This window comes from Canis lupus, chromosome 5 (genome assembly GCF_048164855.1).
Source record: "Canis lupus baileyi chromosome 5, mCanLup2.hap1, whole genome shotgun sequence".
Taxonomy (NCBI): domain Eukaryota; kingdom Metazoa; phylum Chordata; class Mammalia; order Carnivora; family Canidae; genus Canis; species Canis lupus.
This window is the reverse complement of record NC_132842.1, coordinates 51,639,533-51,658,337: the sequence shown is the minus strand read 5'-3', so window position 1 is coordinate 51,658,337 and position 18,805 is coordinate 51,639,533. Positions and strand designations below refer to the sequence as shown.

Here is an 18,805-nt window from a genome sequence, read left to right as displayed (position 1 = left end):
ATTATATTCATTTTTTTCAATTTAGAAAAATCTCAACTGTGGAATGTCTAGAGCATAGAGGCTTATGCATAATATTAGTTTTACTTTCCAAGTAGCCAAGGAATGAACAGATTTTCTTTTTTTTTTTTTTTTACCAACTTAATATTTAGCAATATTTTCTAAAACTTATTTTAAAATCTAACAAAGTTCTAGTATCTTAGTAATTAAGAGGTTATGTATTTGAATCTTTCTTTGAGTTAAGATGTCATTGTGAGGGGTGCCTGGATGGCCCCTCAGTGGTCATTAAGCATTTGCCTTTGGCTCAGGTCCTGAGTCCCAGGATCAAGCCCCAAGTTGGGCTCCAGGCTCAGCAGGGAGTCTACTTCTCCCTCTGCTCCTCCCTCCCTGCTCATGTTCCCTCTAGCTCATTCTCTCTCTCTCTCTCTCTCTCTCTCTCAAATAAATAAATAAATCTTTTTTTTAAAAGATGTTATTTTGAGATTATGAAGTTTTTTTAAAATTTTGCTTTGTTGTGTTTATGAGAAGAGTTGATAATTAGATGTTTGACACTAGGGTGAAGCTGGGAAACCTCTCTACCTCTCTCTTTTAAGTCAAACACCTCATACCAGTTTATTTCCACATGTTCTGCCATTTCCCTTTAACTTGAAAAGCAAAAATAATATTCTGGTTTTATGATTGGTTCTTTCTTCAAACATATTCTGGTTAACCTAGGTTTGTGGAAAATATCTCTTGTGTCTCTCTTGTACCCTCCCCCCAATAAGTATTATTTTTCCTATTAATGTGCAGACACTATAGGTCAAGATTAACACGGTTTGCACCACACCACTCTTATTTCAGACCCTCAAACATGGATCCCACTAGTTGTTAATGTGTAATGGATATGGAGACACTTGTGAGGATGAAGATAATTTGAGCTCAACAAGAAGCATTCCCATTATTGTTCAGATTATAACAATTCAGCCATTGATATTAACAGATAGAATTTTTGTGTTCATATTTTTACCACTAAATCCAGAGGAGGAATAAAGGAGAAGTAGGGAGAAGGTCATCAGAGAGTCAAATACAATGGGAAGAGTGAAGGTGAAGGAAACCGTCTTGTCTCACATTGGACAGGGGAATAGGAAAAATAAGATGAGTAGATGCAGTGGCAAAATTGCAAAACTATTTAAATAACTAGGGTGTGATTTAATCCTTTAGAGAGACATGGGAAGGGATGATTTGGTGAGCAATAAAGATGCAACAGGGACTGAAATCAGAATTAAGTCAGAAGGGAGATTGGGAGGGTGGTTAATACTTTTACTTTCATACATTCCAAATTAAATGCTAGACTGATCCATCTAGCCTAAGAGATGGTTGGCAATAAGAGAGAGGACAAAGAATAAAAAGGCGGAGGTGGTCCTGACCTCGTGCAACAAAGAACAGCAGCACCTCCTGAATCACTGTTGCTACTCCGGGCACCTGTGTTTAATTTGAAGGCCTCCATCCCTCTTACATTATGAGACCTAATGAGATCATGGCTGGAGGTGGTATGACTGGACTTTTTGTGGCTGAGTTGTACACATTTCTGTTTTATCCCCTAATCTTGGTGATGAAATCACTGTTGCGAATTGAATCAGAGTTTCACTATGGCTGGCATGCAAGTTATTATTCTCAGTACACATTTTCCTCTTTACCAAAAATGGTACTAACAACTTGGGATCATGTTCATCTGTGGAAAACAAAATGGAAAGAATATGAAAATCACTTTAAATCTCCTCTGGAAAATGACTTAGAAAAAAAATCAGATTCTCAGGATATTTTAAATTGTCATTCTTTAAGTAAATTTTAGGTTGAAAATTTTTAGGTTTTGGAAAGATGTATTTTAAGATGGGGAAACTGATTAATTACAATATTTCTAAATGCTGATTTCCCTCTATAACTAATATAAGACAATACAAATAATAATGAACAAAGGCCATTGTTGCATTTTTGGCTAACTACCAGCTCAAATACAGAAACTAGTATTCTGACTTCATTAAGATATTATCTTCCACAGGCAAAACTGGCACAATTAACTAAGCTCACAGAAATTGTGAGAAATATGTTCTTAAGTGTTCATACTCTTCTGTCTGGATAGTCTCTTACCTGAGTATGAGCATATCCGCTGAGATTAGTTGCATAATTTATAATTGCGGATTGAAGAAAATCACTTGTGACCTCATGCTTATGACCTAGTTCCTACTATTCAGCAAAATTTTAAATGAAATTTAGTGGAGATAGTAACTGCGGGGGGATCTAGTACTAATTTCAACATTGCTCTTTTCATGATTTTGGAGAACAATTTCCCTAACACTAATCTTACTTCTTATATAAAACAAAGTGCAATGTTTTGAATATAGCTGGCATTCAGCATGTATTTATCAAATTAAATGCAATAATATATCAATCAGGACTCTGGTTGGAAATAATACAACTTCAACTTCATCTACTTTCTGTACAGATGAGGATTTGTTGGTTTACTTAACAAAGCTGAGGGAAGGGCAACAGTGGATCTAGTTTCAGGAATGGCTAGCATCCAGGACTCAAGCACCATCAGGGTTCTCTAGCTCTTCTGCATTCTTTCACATCAGCTAATTCCACTTGACAGGGCACATGGCCACCAGCAGCTCTTACATCTTTATGCACTTCTATGACAAGAAGGGAAAGGCCCCCTTTTGCTCTAGTTGAAATATAAAAATTTTAAAGTCAAATTCTCATTGGCCTGATTTGTATCTTGATTCATACCTTTTGGCCAAATAATGTGCCTAAGAGAGTGAGTTCTGCAGAAGTTTTACATGGACACACATATACTCCCCCTGAAATTACATATAGATGAAAGTTCATTGATGGCTGTGGGGAAAAAGAGTGGTTCACCTACAAATGTGAAACATGTTCATTTTGTTATTTCAGCTCCTTCCCACATTAGCTGCTTAGAAGCTGTTTTCAGGGGTGGAGAATCAAAATAAGGGATCTCCATGTTTTCACAGAGCTGGCTTAGGCTGTGCTCTTGATGCAGGGTTTTAAAGACTCCTATACCTTCAGGATGGACACCTCGGCTTTCTCTGCCCCATAAGCATAATAAACACCTTCTATCTTCTGCAGAGCCTGACATTCATTTCTGAAAATCAAAAAATAATTCCCTAGCTCCTTTAATGTGGTTTTAGCACAAAATCCTTGATTGTAAGAGAACCTGCCTCAGTATGATAACAAATAAAGCTACTGTTTCTTCTTTACTGTATGTCAGACACAATGTTAGAAGCTTTCAGTGATGTGCTAAATGAAGCAAGCTAGTGCTGGCTCCTGAAATTCTGTCATTAACATATCTTCTCTTGGTATGTTCAACATGGCAAGGATGTAGGCTGAAATGGGTGATAGGTATTCACACCACAGAATTGGCAAATGCAACAAATCAAGACCTCTGCCCTCCCATAAAGAGCCAGTTGTCAAACACTCAACCAGTGCATGACTGGGAGCTTCAGGTTTATTACCTGACTTAATCCTCATGACAGCCTCGTGGTTTATATTGTTATCTTCTTTTTAAAATTTCATTTAGGAAAGGAGAAATATCAGTGCAGTTAAAAACATAGAGTGCATTACTTGTTTGGACCTGATTCTGTTTGCTCCAAAGCCCACGCACTCCACTTGGAAGGCAGCTGACATTGTGTTATCTTTTCCGTTAGCGGCCCTTCCATTTGTCATTTATCACATTGACCAACACTGAAATGTCAGCTCTTTAAGGGAGAGGATGTAGTCCATTGAAAAAAGTGCTTTCACACAGCCGAAAATTTCTGGCTACCCTGAGGAAATGTTTTTCTGTGTTTCTCCCACTTCTTGCTATAGGTGGTTCATTGGGGATTGGTTGGAATGTAGCAAGACTTGTGATGGTGGAATGCGCACAAGGGCAGTGCTCTGCATCAGGAAGATTGGACCTTCTGAGGAGGAGACCCTGGACTACAGTGGTTGTTTAACACACCGGCCTATTGAAAAAGAGCCCTGCAACAACCAGTCATGTCCACCTCAGTGGGTGGCTTTGGACTGGTCAGAAGTAAGGAAATCTGACGCTGTATGTTTTAAGATGTCTTAACTATCAATCCCAAAGCATTTAATATTAAGGACACCTAAGCATGTGAGCACCTTAGAACTCAACAAGTAAGGACTACATAATGGTAAATTTGGTCCTGTCATGCTTTATTGCTGCTTGTCAGGAGGCAAGGTTTTTTGGGGTTAGGGAAATCAATGAGAAACTCAGCATCAATTTGTTAAAAATAAACCTAAAGTAAATTTGAAAGAATATTATTATAATGAGGACTCACATAAGTGGTTCTTCTCTTTCTTTGCTATTCTTGAGCAGCAACATAAGCTCAGAATTAGTGATATGTCTTTTTTCCCAAGTAATGTAGCCTAACTACATAATTCATGCACAGCAATATTTATCAAATTTTAATCACGTATTATATATCTAAATATGTTTTAATTGTTTCTGTTGCATCTGGGAAAGAAACACGGATTAAAGGGTTATAATATGCCAAAAAGTCAAATTCAGATTTTATCATTACTCCTGCTTCTATGATCAGTGAAGGAGACCTAAGATAATGTTTTTTGGGCATAAATGTGTATAAAAGAGCCTGAAACAATACAGAGGACTCAGAAAAATGGTCTTATGAAAAATGAGGTTAAGGGGTAGAGTTTAATTCTTGACTCCTCATTCTGCATGAGACATATAAACACCATACCATTCTCCACATTTCCCAAAGAAGAGTTTAATTCTTCTGTAGTGTTGGTTAATATTAAAAAGAATGAGTACCTGGCTATATAACTAAAGGTCATTCTTCCAATTTAGCAAAACAGGATGCATTTCCTGCTGGAAACGTTGTGGTACTTGCTTTGGGTATTTCCTGTAGACCTCCTAAGCTTGTAAAACAAAACAAAACAAAAACCCCAACAAATAAACAAAAAGAAAACATACATTGATTTTTAGGAACCCTGGATGTAACTTTTCCCCCTACAAATCTTACTCCAGGAGTGGCCTTATTTTGCTAGAGGCATGGGCCTAAAAGAGACCTGTGTTTAAGATGGTACATGGAAATGGAGATTCTGACCAGTTGTGGTTATCTATGGAATCTGTGGTGGGAATTGGGAGTGTTCTCCCAAGTTTCCTGGCCATACTCCAGCTTCAGTAATTACATCTGCCCACCTAACTTTTGTGTTTCAATCAAATAGTAGACATATTCTTGGTATTCACTGAGTAGTTATGGAAAACAGTATGAAATCTTCTGTTCCCTAAAAGTGGGTGGATTAACTTCTAAATTGATTTGGGAGATAAAAATCTACTGATAAGGAATAGACATTCTACAGAGTTGCACATATGTTCATAATTATTTTACCTGAAATTCAGTCCCCAAGACCCTCATAGAAGTTCATAAATAGTTATTGAATGTTGACAAATTTGTTATTGGAAAATCATAATGGGAGACCTGACTATTGGCTTCAACAGTCTGAGGGTTTCAGGTCAAGTCCCTAAGAATAATTCAGTGCTAACTAAACACACTGGAATGGGCACTATGAATAATACAAAGTAATCCTATAAGCTTGGGAAAATAAATATCCATGAAACAACTAGAGAATAATATAGGACAGTGTTTAATAAATGGTGAATTATGAGATATAAATGTATAAGTGATATAGAAATTTAGAGCTAAAAGAAGGTCAAAATAGCCTGAGATAGGATCAGAAAGCTTTTTACTTGATGGGAGTTAAACTGAATGTTGAAATATGGAATATGAAATAGGAAGAGAATAGAGAAACTAGAGAAGATATTCCTGGTGATAGGATAATTATTTCTTCAGTTACTTACTCAGAGAATATTCCTGAAACACCTGAACAGAAACTCAAAGATCTTGTGGTGAAAGTAGGGTGGAGAAGAGGGTTTGTTTTAAAGAATAAATGGAAAATAAGATTGAGTAGAATAGTAATTCATAAGAAGGATTGAATACAGAACTTTATACATTCATCTTTCTACCAAAAGTAGAATAAAATCGTTAAGTTCATAAGTAGAAACAAGAAGATATTTCTGCCAACCATAAAAACACTAAACTCACATGCACAGATTTATTTCACATTGATCTTTTGATCTACATTTTTCTATAGCATTACATTTTTATTTTAACATAAAACAAATATGATCACCTTCAGAAATGGCATATGTATATTTATTGTATGGTTCCATTTAACATTTTAAGGTTTTCTTCTGAAATCAACCTCATATAGGTTATAAATACCCTGCTTTTCAAATTTTGATTCCTTTTTGTTTTGAGAGAGTGTGCGGGTGCCCATGTGAGAGCAGGGGGGCAGGAAGAGGGAGAGGGAGGGAGAGAATCAGAAGTAGGTTCCATGCCTAGTACAGAGCCCTATATGAGTCTCCATCTCAGGACCCTGAGATCATGACCTGGGCTGAAATCAAGAGTCAGATGCTTAACCAACTGAACCATCCAGGAGCCCCTAGAATTTTGATTCTTATCTATCCACTCTTAGAGGTTACTTGCTCGAACAGCATGAGAGGCTCTTGGGCACTCCTGGAGGCTGCCTGAAGAAATATGAATAAATTAGATGCACTTTAAATAACATTTCTGCTACCTTCTTTAAGATAGCTTCGTTCCGGGTCATAAGATCAAGCCCCACATGAGATCAACCCTGCACGGGCTCTGTGCTGAGCATGAAGTGTACTTAAAATTCTCTGTCTTCCTCTCCCTCTGCTCCTCCTCCCACCCACCCAACACCCCCAGCAGCTCTCGTGCACACACTCTCTAAGAGGAAGGAAGGAAGAAAGGAAGGAAGGAAGGAAGGAAGGAAGGAAGGAAGGAAGGAAGGAAGGAAGGAAGGAAGGAAGGAAAGAGAGAGAGAAAAAGAAAGAAAGAAAGAAAGAAAGAAAGAAAGAAAGAAAGAAAAGAAAAGAAAAAAGAAAAGAAAAGAAAAGAAAAGAAAAGAAAAGAAAAGAAAAGAAAAGAAAAGAAAAGAAAAGATAGCTAAGACAAAGCTTAGGAGAAAGAAGTAGAGCTGAGGGTGTGGCACGCACATGTTAGGACTACCACTTCCAGTAAGCATTGCTGGCTGCTGTTGTTTCTCCATGACAAGCCAAGAAAAATGTTCAGGGGCAAACATAGGTCAAGAAATGCTCCTCTTATCATCTCAGAGATCTAGTTGATCAATACCTGTACCATCATCTTCATATTTTGGGTCTCTCTCAGGAAAAAAGAGCTAAGTTTTATTCCTTACAGTCTTTCCTGTTTATTCTCCAAAGGAGCGGTCCACTCACACTTCCATTTTCTTACTTTGCTAGGAAGCCCACTTCTTCCCTTGCTGGGTTAAAAATAAGTGAAAGTAAATACATTAAATGAAATAAATGTCTGAGTAGCTTTGGAGACCAAAGTGAGAACAAGGAGCCTGTTCTACCTTGAGGAACGGAATACCTCCCACTAATGAAAAGAGGAGGTCCTAGCAGCAGAGCAGGGAATGTTCCATCTTTTTTAGTGACCTGCTACAAACATTTCACACAATATTCCTTTGACACGCCCTGGAAACTTCCCTCCTTTTTCTGCCCCTTCCCCACTTCCAACTATCAGCTATCTGAGCTCTGCTCATCACAAGGGTGAGGTTCAACTGGTGAAAACATTTTGCAGCAGGAGGAATGTACCCTTTGACCTTTTCCTTTTCTTTGCCGGCTGCTCCAATATAAAATTTCCATTGTTCCAAAGCCAGGAACCGCTTTTTCGCTTTTTCGTTTTCCCCATCAGTGAAACCCACCCGGTGTTTATGGCAAAAGAAAAAAAAAAAAAAGCCAAATTACCTTGGTGGAAAATGGCTCTTCAGCAACCTTTTGTGAAACTAATGAAGCCACGGCTTTCCCATTTCCTATAATCTAGCTTCACTCTTGGGATCACCCATGCTATGTTGGACTTAAATGGCTTTCTCTTTTTGCCCTCTCTTGGCAAATAACCCTTAAAAGTATTGCTGCATACTGTGGATGGGCTCCAGCAATCCTAAGCCATTCTTTTGATGTATTGGAATAGTTTCTTTTGACTCCCACAGAGTAGCCATCGAAAAAAAGGTCTGTTTCTTGTACTTACTCTTGGAGAAGGGGATGACGGCTGGCATCATACTCAATTGATTTTATAGGACTTACATTTAGGTAGCATTACTTAAGAAGGAATGAATGGGGCTGGGGGACGTTGGAAAGGGTAGGAAGCTACCTACAGGGACTATGCTTTGTTTTTAGAGACAGTTGTGACATCACCTTACCTACTCCTAGGTTCTGCTCTGGTGCTATAACGAAGTGAATTAAAACTACCTCTCCAGAGAGAATTCCGTCTAACCCCAAAACGTTAACATTTCTACCCTATTGCAAGTGAGAGTCAAATTGTTTTCCCTGGTGTGGTTTCAAATACTTTTCTCTGCAAAATATGTTTTTGCTTTTTAATCATTGATCATTAAAGGTAAAGCAAAAATGCATCTCTCATAAAACTTACCTCCTATATCCCACTGAGACGAAAACAAAAAGCAAATGGTCTGGTCAGATTTTAGATATATTGTGAAATTTTGATTATATGAATAAATAGGAAAAATAGGTATTTACCTGCAATAAAGAAAATAGAAATAATTTTACTAAAGAATGGATTGTCCACTGAGATCGTATCTTTCACCCAGCTACCTTTAATGTATTGTGAGAGTGAATGGAATGAGCTTTGATGTTTATAACTATGCTTTCATCTAAAAAATTGAACTTCTATTACTAGTGAATTTTAGGGGGTGGTAAAAAAATATGTAAAAATCTACCCTTTTACATGAGCAAAGACCAATGCATGCTCTGAATTATTATAATTATTATTAATTATATAATAATGATTATTATTATAATTAATATCTATTAATCATATACATAATCATGGCTACATCTTGCCTTCCTAAAATGTCTTTTTTTTTAGATAGTTAAATAAAACTGAAGCTGTCAGATGGATAAAGAAACATATTTATCAGAAGGCTTGAAAGAGGGAAAGATGACATGTAGGCTATATAAAGTAGAAGGAAGAAGAAAAGTGTATACAAGCTGAGGAACATCTCTGTTTGAACATCTCTGACCTAAGGTCAAAATAATTTTCTCGATAGAGTTCTCCTGGAATGAATCTGGCTTAAGTGGCATCCCTATGCCTTTATTGTTTTTTGTTTTTTTAATAAGCAATTTCTAAATATTTAATTTTTAAATCACCGTTAAGAAGTACAATATTTCCAGAAAGCAGAGAGTTGAGGCTTTGGCCACAGGCATCTAGTATTTGTGGCTAGATCTGCAGGGGTCAGGGCTGGCATATTTACTGAATCAAAAACTGGCAGAAATGTAGTTTTCAGTCATTCATTATTTTGAGAATCCAGTTGATTATCTCTGCTTCTACTGCGATGGGCTGGAATATCCTTGGCTTATTTCGTGGAGTCGGGCTGTCATTTTCTAAAATTATTTTTTTTGCCTCAGTAGAAGTTGTTGTTGTATGCCCAGTTTTGCGGATGATTGCACGTTGTCCCACAGAGGGTTTGTGTCTCTGTACGTTGACCTTTCAGAGCTTGGTTCTGGTAGAAACTTGCCATCTGGATTTATCTGTAAATCTTTCTTAATGCTTCAGTTCCTCACCTGTAGAGTGGGTGTGAAAATAGTACTTCCCGAGGTTTTGGTGAGAATCAGGTAAACTATGACACCCAAAGTACCTAGAATACTTCCTGGTGCTTATTAATAAATATTAGTGCAAATGGTCATTAGTGCTTAATAAATATTCTCTTTTTTTCTTCTCCCTATTAATACCAGTGTTACTGGTTTTGGTGTAGTTTTGGTTTCCTGGGGACTTCTAGACACAAATGAATGAATTGTCTATCATTGCATTATCTGCCTCCCCTAATCATAATCAGGACTTTGGCATAGGTAGGCTCCTTGCAAAGACTGCTAGATATGACTACATTCCTCAAATAATAGCAGAAGCTTCTTGCTACTGGAAAAAGATATTCAAATAAGCAAGGGGCACATGCCCCCAACTTTAATGTACATACATATGCTTTTAAGATGTAAAGGGAGAGGGGAGTGGCGTAACTGCGTTTATTAGTAAATGTTCCCACTATGGAGAACTAATCATAGCTTGAAATACTAAAATTGAATTTCCTATCTATCCTATGTGCTTCTGCCTATCTCTGGAAAGTCAGAAGTACTCTTCTTTTTGTACTTTATCTCAATGTATTTTTTTTAATAATTAGTTAATACTTCTCATGTGTTCTCCTGACTTTGTTTCTGCTGATGCTGAGAGCTACGATGCAGATCCAAAGGCCTAGGATTTTGGTCCTGCTCCACCACTTGCTATCTGTTTAACTTTAGGTTGCTTAAGCTTTCCTGATCTGGGATCACCTGGGTGGTTCAGTGGTTGAGCATCTGCCTTCAGCCTGGGGCATGGTCCTGGAGACCCGGGACCGAGTCCCACATCAGGTTCCCTCCATGGAGCCTGCTTCTCCCTCTGCCTGGTCTCTGCCTCTCTCCGTGTGTCTCTCATGAATAAATACGTAAAATCTTCAAAAAAACAAAAAACAACAAAGAAACCTTTCCAGATCTGTAATTGTTCTTAAAAGCTTGTATAAAGATAACGTATCTGAAAGTGTTTTGTGAACTGTTAAGCTCTAATGAAATGTAAGGGAGTAGTGTTATTATCAATGATCACGTTAAGCCTTAAGAAAGTGACAGAAATCCTCTCAGGCTTTGGCTTCTAACACTGGTGGATGGTAGACACTTGGTGTGAAGCCAGGAGGACTAGGCACGAGTAGGTTATGCTTGAGAGACTGGAATCAGGGCTTTACTCATTGTACAGAACACATGATGGCAGAACATGATTGCATGTCTTGGTTTCTTGAGATTTGGGATTGCTGTGACAGTTAAATGAGATAATTAGTGCAGAGTCCATAGTGTAATGCCTAACATCCAGGAAACAGTGTTAGCATTAGGTCTGCCTTTTAATAGCTGCATGACTTTCTACCAACCACTTACTCTAAGACTGTTTCCTCATTGTAAAACTAGAATAATAATTGCCATCTCACAGGATTTTTGTGAAGACCATGTAAAGTATAGCAGATAGCATGACATTCGACATATACTATGTTTATTAAATGGCAGCTGCTCTTATTATCATTATTTTTAGTAGTGGTTAACTAGTGGAAGTGGCAGCAGTGTTGGCATTGTGTGTGGTACTGGGCTAGCCCTGGAGAACACTGCACATTACTAAGGAGAGATGAATCTGAAGCGGTAAGGGTAGCCTTCCTATCAGGGTATAGTAAGCGTATTTAGAGTTTGAATTTTTATCTTGAAGACGATAGCAAGCCATTGAAGGATTTTTCTTTTTTTAATCACAAGAGAATATAATTGGATTTGTGCTTTGGAGAGTGAAGTAAAGGTAAGAGCAAGAAACAGGAGGCCTGTTAGAAAACCAGCTCAATATTACATGAAGGAAATGACACTTGTCTGAAGTAAGGATAGGATAGCAGTGATGGAGACAGAAATCGACAGATGTGAGAGAGATGTAGGGGCTCCACACTCAGCAGGAAGTCTGCTTGGGGTTCCCTCTCTCCCTCTGCCCCTCCCCCTTGCTTTCTCTCACTCTCTCCAAAATAAATAAATAAATAATTGTTTTAAAAAACTATGAGTTCCTGGAAGATAGAGATCATTCTGAATCATTTTCATGTCCCTGTCTCCTCAGTCTAGTGTAGCTCCTATAGTAGATCTGGAGAATTTTTTTTCTTTCTTTTTTTGTTTTTTGTTTTGTTTTGTTTTGTGTTGTTTTGTTTTGCTTTTTTGAATGAAAGGTATAGAAACAGGTTTTCAAAATGCTATGGGTAGGGTCATCACTTGACTGAGAGGAAGAACAGATTTTAAGGAAGCGTTCAAATGTACAAGGGAGAAAGTTGGAGACTTTTGTCAGTCACCGTGTTTAATGGGTGACTCTAGAAAGAGAACATTCCAATTAACCCAGAGAAGAGGTAAATAATAGACATTGTGACATAAGAAGAAACATCTTTTCCTCAGTATGAAGAGCAGACTGGTCCAACTAAAGAATAGTCAAATTCATTTATGTTTAGGGAAATTCCTTATAGACAGAGAAAAGTCCAAAGATTTTCTGTGCAGTAAACCTTCACCAATGGCCATGTATTCGTGGTTACCACACTCTAAGAATACACACCTCAGTCAACCCCTAGCTTGCTTCACAAAGACGAGTTCTCATGGTCTACTAATAGCATAGGGATTCTTTTCAGAAGACTACACCCAGCAAGTAGGAAACCAAGGATTCCACATTCCAAAAATTAGCAGAATCTTATCGCAGCTGAATGTGGCCAAGCATAGGGAGGAATCGAGGAATAAACCTACCCACAATAAAAGAAGAAAATAAGTTAGCCAAGAAAAGCAAACTTTGGATTTAGCTCTTCAAGTCCTTAGGGAAAAAGATAAAAGTACTTCTGCTTAAAAACTTAGGGAATTTATCATATCTGAAAGACTTTGCCCAGAATTTAGTTTATATGCATCTTCTGTACCCAAACATACATTTACTTCAAGAAAGACTTTCCTCAAATTTTCTTCTATCTTTAGACTGCCGTTATTCATTAGTATTTGTTTCATTTTCAGTGCACTCCCAAATGTGGTCCAGGGTTCAAGCATCGGATTGTTCTGTGCAAAAGCAGTGACCTCTCTAAAACATTCCCAGCTGCACAGTGTCCAGAAGAGAGCAAACCCCCTGTCCGGATCCGCTGCAGTTTGGGCCGCTGCCCTCCTCCTCGCTGGGTGACTGGAGACTGGGGCCAGGTAATGCAGTTGGACGGGGGCGGGGGGGGGGCTCCTCCCGAAGCAGCACCTTGAGACCCTTGAGATTCCTAACTGGGTCATTATGAGGGCTCAGGAGATGAGTAACACCGCCGAGATTAGGTATGAGATTCAAGTGTGGAAGAATGCACAAGCCACAGCTGCCACACATAGACCCACGGTAGCTGTGTCACTGCCACACCCACACACTTCCTACTTCAGCCTATTCCTCGCATCTTACCATTTTAACTTAAAATGGAAAGAGGAATGGTCTATACGGCCAGATATTTGCTGAGCAAGCCAACAAAACTTTGGATTCTAGTCCCAACGCTCTCAACTACTTCAAGAATAAATCAGTTAATACCGGTGTCTTAACTTGCCTACTTGCAAAGTAGCTCCTCTTAACTTCACAGAAGTATGGGGGTTAGCTTGATAACGTGAATGACAATCTTTGCAATATTATCAATATTTATTTTTCAGTGGGTTTATCTCATGGACATCATTAATTGGGAAACCAGTATTATAGGACTTTCCATATGTATTTTTATTAAACGCATTTTATGTTCTAATTCCCATTTTTCTTTCATTGTTCTCATTTACTTTTAAATTGTCTTCTCTTGCAAAAGGCCACCTTAAATCCTTTTAAAGCAAATTGGTATATTTGAATAAAAGGAAAATTCAGTATTATCCTTTTGAAATGTCAAAAAGGAAATCTATTAGGTTACATTAAAAAATAATGCTCCAGAAAGTAAAGTAAATTTCTAGACAGTTAATGCCCTTTTCCTGTGGTTTTTATAATTAAACTTGTAGCTAGTTGTTTTTTAATATCTGAGACCCAAATAAATCATGGCACATAACTATACCAGTATGACTTTGTGTGTGCTATGGACCAGACCTGCCATAATTTCTTAAAAATGGCATTTCACCAAAAAAAAAAAAAAAAAAAGGCATTTCATAGAAATAGTTAGCAAAATTCTAACCAAACTTCAGTATTTCTAGAGTATAGCAGCATTTACAGACCTCTTTCATTACATTTGGGAGAGCACAAAGATTTTCAGTCTCCGTTAAGGCAAATAAATATATTAGCTCTGTGCTCAGCCAGCCCTATGGGTAAACAAAAAAATATATGATCATAAAATAACAAACATTTGCATTTGTATAACAAATAATACTGTGCATTTATATAACAGTATTTAATTTATAAAATACTCGAATGGAATATACATGATAAGGTTAGGCATTGTAAGCAATTATGTGTGTCACTGTGGAAGTGTAACAGTTTTATAATATGGAATTGATATGCTATTAAAGATTCAGTACAGACAGGCTCTCATAATTTTCATCTAAACCAGGTAGGCATTTCCTTCCTTACATATTCTTCATTACAATGCACTGTTATATAAAGGTCAGTTGAAAGGTTTTGCATGTTAGTGATTTCACCAAATTTACAGGAATCAATGTCAAATTCTTTTAAATATTGTCAAGTCCTTTTCTTCTCATCTATATTTTAAATTCAGTTTCTTAAAATTAAAATTAACTGATAAAAATATTTTTTCAAGGATGCTTTAATATATTTTTATGGTCCCTTTGTCATTCTGTATTTAAATTTTTTTTTAATAAAGGGCCTATGAATATCCTTGCAAGTCCTATAAGTGCTCTGAGAGTTTTGACAGACAAATTCAATAGGGCCTCAGTTTGTTTACATTGTGAGCATCACCATCACCTGTCTTGCACTGGCACTGGCTAGCTCATCTCCTTGATCCCGAATCTCACAGGCTTTGCTGGTATGCTGGGTTGCAGGCCCAAAGAGTAGACCTTCAGCCTGGACAGCTGATTAGTCACTGGTGAACCTAAGTCACTCTGAGAGTAACTTCAATTGTGAAGTAACTGAATCCCTGAGTAGATGAAAAAGGAGAGGGAGACATGCTACTTGGCTCTCACATTTGTGTGACAGACAGTACCTTAGAAAACTCAGAGCACTTATCTAAGCTCTTTTTTTTAATTGGTCCCCATCACCAGCCTGTGCAGCAGTCACTGCTGTTGTGCAGAACTCATATTTTGATCAGATTCATAACACTCCAGTAGACCATCAGATTGTTTGCCCACAAGCCTATAATAAATAGACAGGAAACGTGATGTCCCAGCCCTAGCATCTCTAATTATTCAACTTCTGTGAGGGAACTGTTAGAAAAATAGCCCAGGAAATCTCCTATTTCCTGGGAACTATATTGCTTCCATTTGCTAGGGTAATCACATGATCTGTGAATTTCCAAACCAGTCCTAGAGGAAATTTCCCAAGATGAACTTCATTGGACTTTAAAAGCTAACATATATAGTATTTGAAAAAGATATAATATCTTTTTACCTCCTAAAATTGTGGAGATTAGTGTTTTCTTTCTTTCTGTGTCTTTGGGTTTAGTGTTCTGCTCAGTGCGGCCTTGGCCAGCAGATGAGGACGGTGCAGTGTCTCTCCTACACTGGGCAGGCATCTGGTGACTGTCCAGAAACTGTTCGGCCTCCATCGATGCAGCAGTGTGAAAGCAAATGTGACAGTACCCCCATTTCCAATACTGAAGGTGAGTTTCCTGTGGAGAAAGGGCCTGTGGTCCCTAGTGCTCACCTGTACTGGTTCCCAGGGTTTGAAAATCCCCATAAAGCCACTCTTGTAGGGTAGTGTGTATAGAGCATGTGAAAACTGCATGTGTACTGGAGATATGATAAGGAAGCCTACATTTTTCCCTGACTCTGACACTAACTATATGACCTTGGTAAGTCACTTAACCTTACTGGAACTAAGTTTGCTTATCTATACAATGAGAGATTGGAGTGGGTAACCTCTAAGGTCATATCCGACGTAGCATTCTATGTTTGACTTGTGCCAGAATATAGAAATGATTTCTAACGAACCACATTTTGAAGTGAAAACTTCTGTTTCTCTTTGGATGTAGCAATGGATCTCTACCATCATGAAGATTAAAGTTCATGCTTGTAGTTGTATATATAATGAAAGCATATGTTTGAAAGTATTTGCATTTCAAATGCTAATTTCCTCATTGTAGAAAAGAAGAAAAAGATAATTACGTCGCTGTTTAGAGAGGAGAACAAAGGTCTTTGGGCTCTGAAATTTCTCTTTCTGATGTATTGGGTAATCTGTTTATTAACAGCAGATGCCAGCCCAAATCCTGAATTTTTTTATATCTTATTTCAATAAATATACTTTGCTTATTCAGCTAGGCATTCATTTAAAATTTCAAAATGCTACTATGTAAGAGGCACTGTAACAGAAATCATAGGAAGTATGGAGACAAATATGGCACAGTCAGAAAATTCAGACTGCCTTGTCATGTGAAAATAGAGGCATGCTCAAATATAGCACAAGACTATCTTGAAGCTACTAATTTAAATTATGTAAGAAACCCAGTTGCAGGGCTCTGCTTAAAACTAAAGTAGAGAACTATCCTGAACATAATTTGTTAATATTTTTCAAGTGGAAATTATGTGCTCACACACCTATTAAGAAGAGATGTATTTCTTTTGACCAAATGTATCCAGTTTAAAGGATTTTTAAAATTTTTTTTAAAATAGACCTTTTTATTTTAAAGATCTTATTTATTTATTTGACAGAAAGAGAGGGAGAGAGCAAAGAGGGGGATGCAGAGAGAGAGGGAGAAGCAGGCTCCCCACTGTGCATGGAGCCCGCCATGGGGCTCTGTCCTAGGACCTTGGGTTCATGACCGGAGCTGAAGGCAGATGCTTAACTGACTGAGCCACCAGGCACAACTTAAAGGATTTTTTTAAAAATTACATCCACTATTTTTAAATGTTTCCTTAGGAATTTTATTTTAGGAAGAGTAATCATCTTGTATGACAACATGCCGAGAACTTGCATCTTTGCAAATGTACTGGTTTTTATATCTGAGCCTCAACCAACATCCTTATTATATAATTTACTCTTTCAGATAAAAACAGTCTTAATCTACACCAATTCAAAATTGTAATTTTAATTTGCAAAATCTCTGGCTCTGATGCCGTCTACTTTTTGTCCCTTTAATAAGGGACATTCTAGAAATCTAACTTTTCTTCTCTTGAGAAGGACTCAAAAAATCCATGACAAATCGGACTCAAAAAATCCATGACAAATCAAAGTATTTTTCTTTTTTTTTCAAAGTATTTTTCATAGCAAAACAATCTCTTTGAAGTGATCTAAATAAAAATATCTCTCTTATATAAGACTGCAGCAAACAGCTCTACCCATCATAAATTATTAGTGATCAATCACATGGGTTTGGAGGTCCATTTTTCTTTCTGAGTTGAAATATAAAAGGTTGAGGTAGAAAAGAGGATATAACTGTCATTATATTACTCTGTGTAATTTTGATAGGCCCTTTAAATTTATAATCCACCTTATACATTTCATATACAAAAATATCTGGATATGTGTGTATGCGCACGTGCACATGTGTGTTATAATTATGACAAGAACCTTCCAAGATTTGATATTACTGATGAGGAAACTGAGGCACAGAGAGCAATAGTGACTTGCCCAAATTATGAGACTAGAAAGTAGTAGACTCAGGACTTGAACCCAGATTTGGCAAGGCCCAAGGACATGTCAGTTTCAACCACATTTTTATGCTATTCTTAATTTGCTTTTTAAGTAGGGTATTTTAACATGAAAACAGAGCTTCTGGTTATAAAGTAGCAACACTTCATCATGAATCATCAATCATCCTGAATCAGTAGATTCAGGCTCAGTCATTGCTGAAAGAACTGGCTTTTTAACATGCCCACAGCAATATATATGTTGAAATTATGTTTATAGCTTCATTTTGGGCATTTTAGTAATTTCTCCAAAAGCTTTTCTGTCGTGGTTAATTATTATACATAAGCTTCACAGCTGGAGATGCAAAGTTTTCAGAGTGGGCAAAATATCATTTGCAACTGAACTTACTTCCTCCTGTTTTAAAGAAATTCTTTTAAATGGATAGATGTTAATATGAGGTTTCTTGAATTATTTGGAGAAACACCTCATGGTCATTTAATCTGCCTGGCCAAATCACTTTTTATTAATATTAATTTGAAGTAAGCAGTTAAGACAGTATTTTTAGCCTTCTTAGTAAAGGAAGAAACTTTTAGGAAATTATTAATCCTGCAAAATATGACTAACCTTAGAACTATTATTCCCTAAAGCTGCTGAGTCATTGAAAAGAAAGACGATCGCTCTTAAACGAAATTAAATTTAAAGTGGGTATGTCTGTCATAACTTGTTTTTTGTTCTCTTTGGCTTCCCAGTGGCATATATTGAATACATTAAATACCTATCTATTCATTTCATCAGGAGCTAATTATTGAGTGCTTGCTGTGGCCAGCCTCGGCCATTCATTATGGCAAATTCAAGTGCATTTATAAGTTCATAGTCTTACAGGGAAGATACTTAAGAAAAAAAAAAAAGGGAACGTAGAAGATGTTATGTGGAGCAGTTGACATAGTCCTAAGAGAATTCAAATGGAAGACCAGTGACTTTAACCTTTTAGATCAAGGCGAGCTTCATAGGCTATGTGGTCTATGAACCAGCTGTAATGTGTACTTGGAAAAATAACCCCGTGTGTACCCTGGGAAAAGAGGATGAAACAGTTGAATTAAATCATAAATTGTCATTCTTAGAGATATGAAATGAGCAGATAACATGGATTTGAAAAGAGAAGAGGTTCTTGTATGAAATTAATATGAGTAATCTAATATGGCTTCTGGAAATCAGATCAGGGAGAGAAGAACTGCCTGTTACCAAGGGAGAGTTGGGAGGGAAGTTTGGTAGTAGGGAAAGGAGTAGACTCTGGTTACTGAAGGAGAGTAGAAAAGGACCCCTTTTTCCCCAGCAGAATCAGGTTCTCGACTGTTAGTGGGAGCCTGTGAGAAACTGGTTCA

The 18,805-nt window shown here is 37.4% G+C and overlaps 1 protein-coding gene across 4 annotated transcripts in view; it reads left to right on the top strand.

The window, feature by feature from the left end:
- Positions 1–18,805, top strand: part of ADAMTS6 (ADAM metallopeptidase with thrombospondin type 1 motif 6) — a 295,855-nt gene that overhangs the window by 265,387 nt on the left and 11,663 nt on the right. For all 4 annotated transcript variants that reach the window (XR_012031294.1, XM_072826631.1, XM_072826630.1 and 1 more), the window contains 3 exons: positions 3,859–4,063; positions 12,707–12,883; positions 15,300–15,456. Coding sequence is in view for 3 of the 4 variants with exons in the window: in XM_072826631.1 (XP_072682732.1) it covers positions 3,859–4,063; positions 12,707–12,883; positions 15,300–15,456 (539 nt within the window). In the remaining variant the exon portion in view is untranslated. The remainder of the gene's footprint in view (positions 1–3,858; positions 4,064–12,706; positions 12,884–15,299; positions 15,457–18,805) is intronic.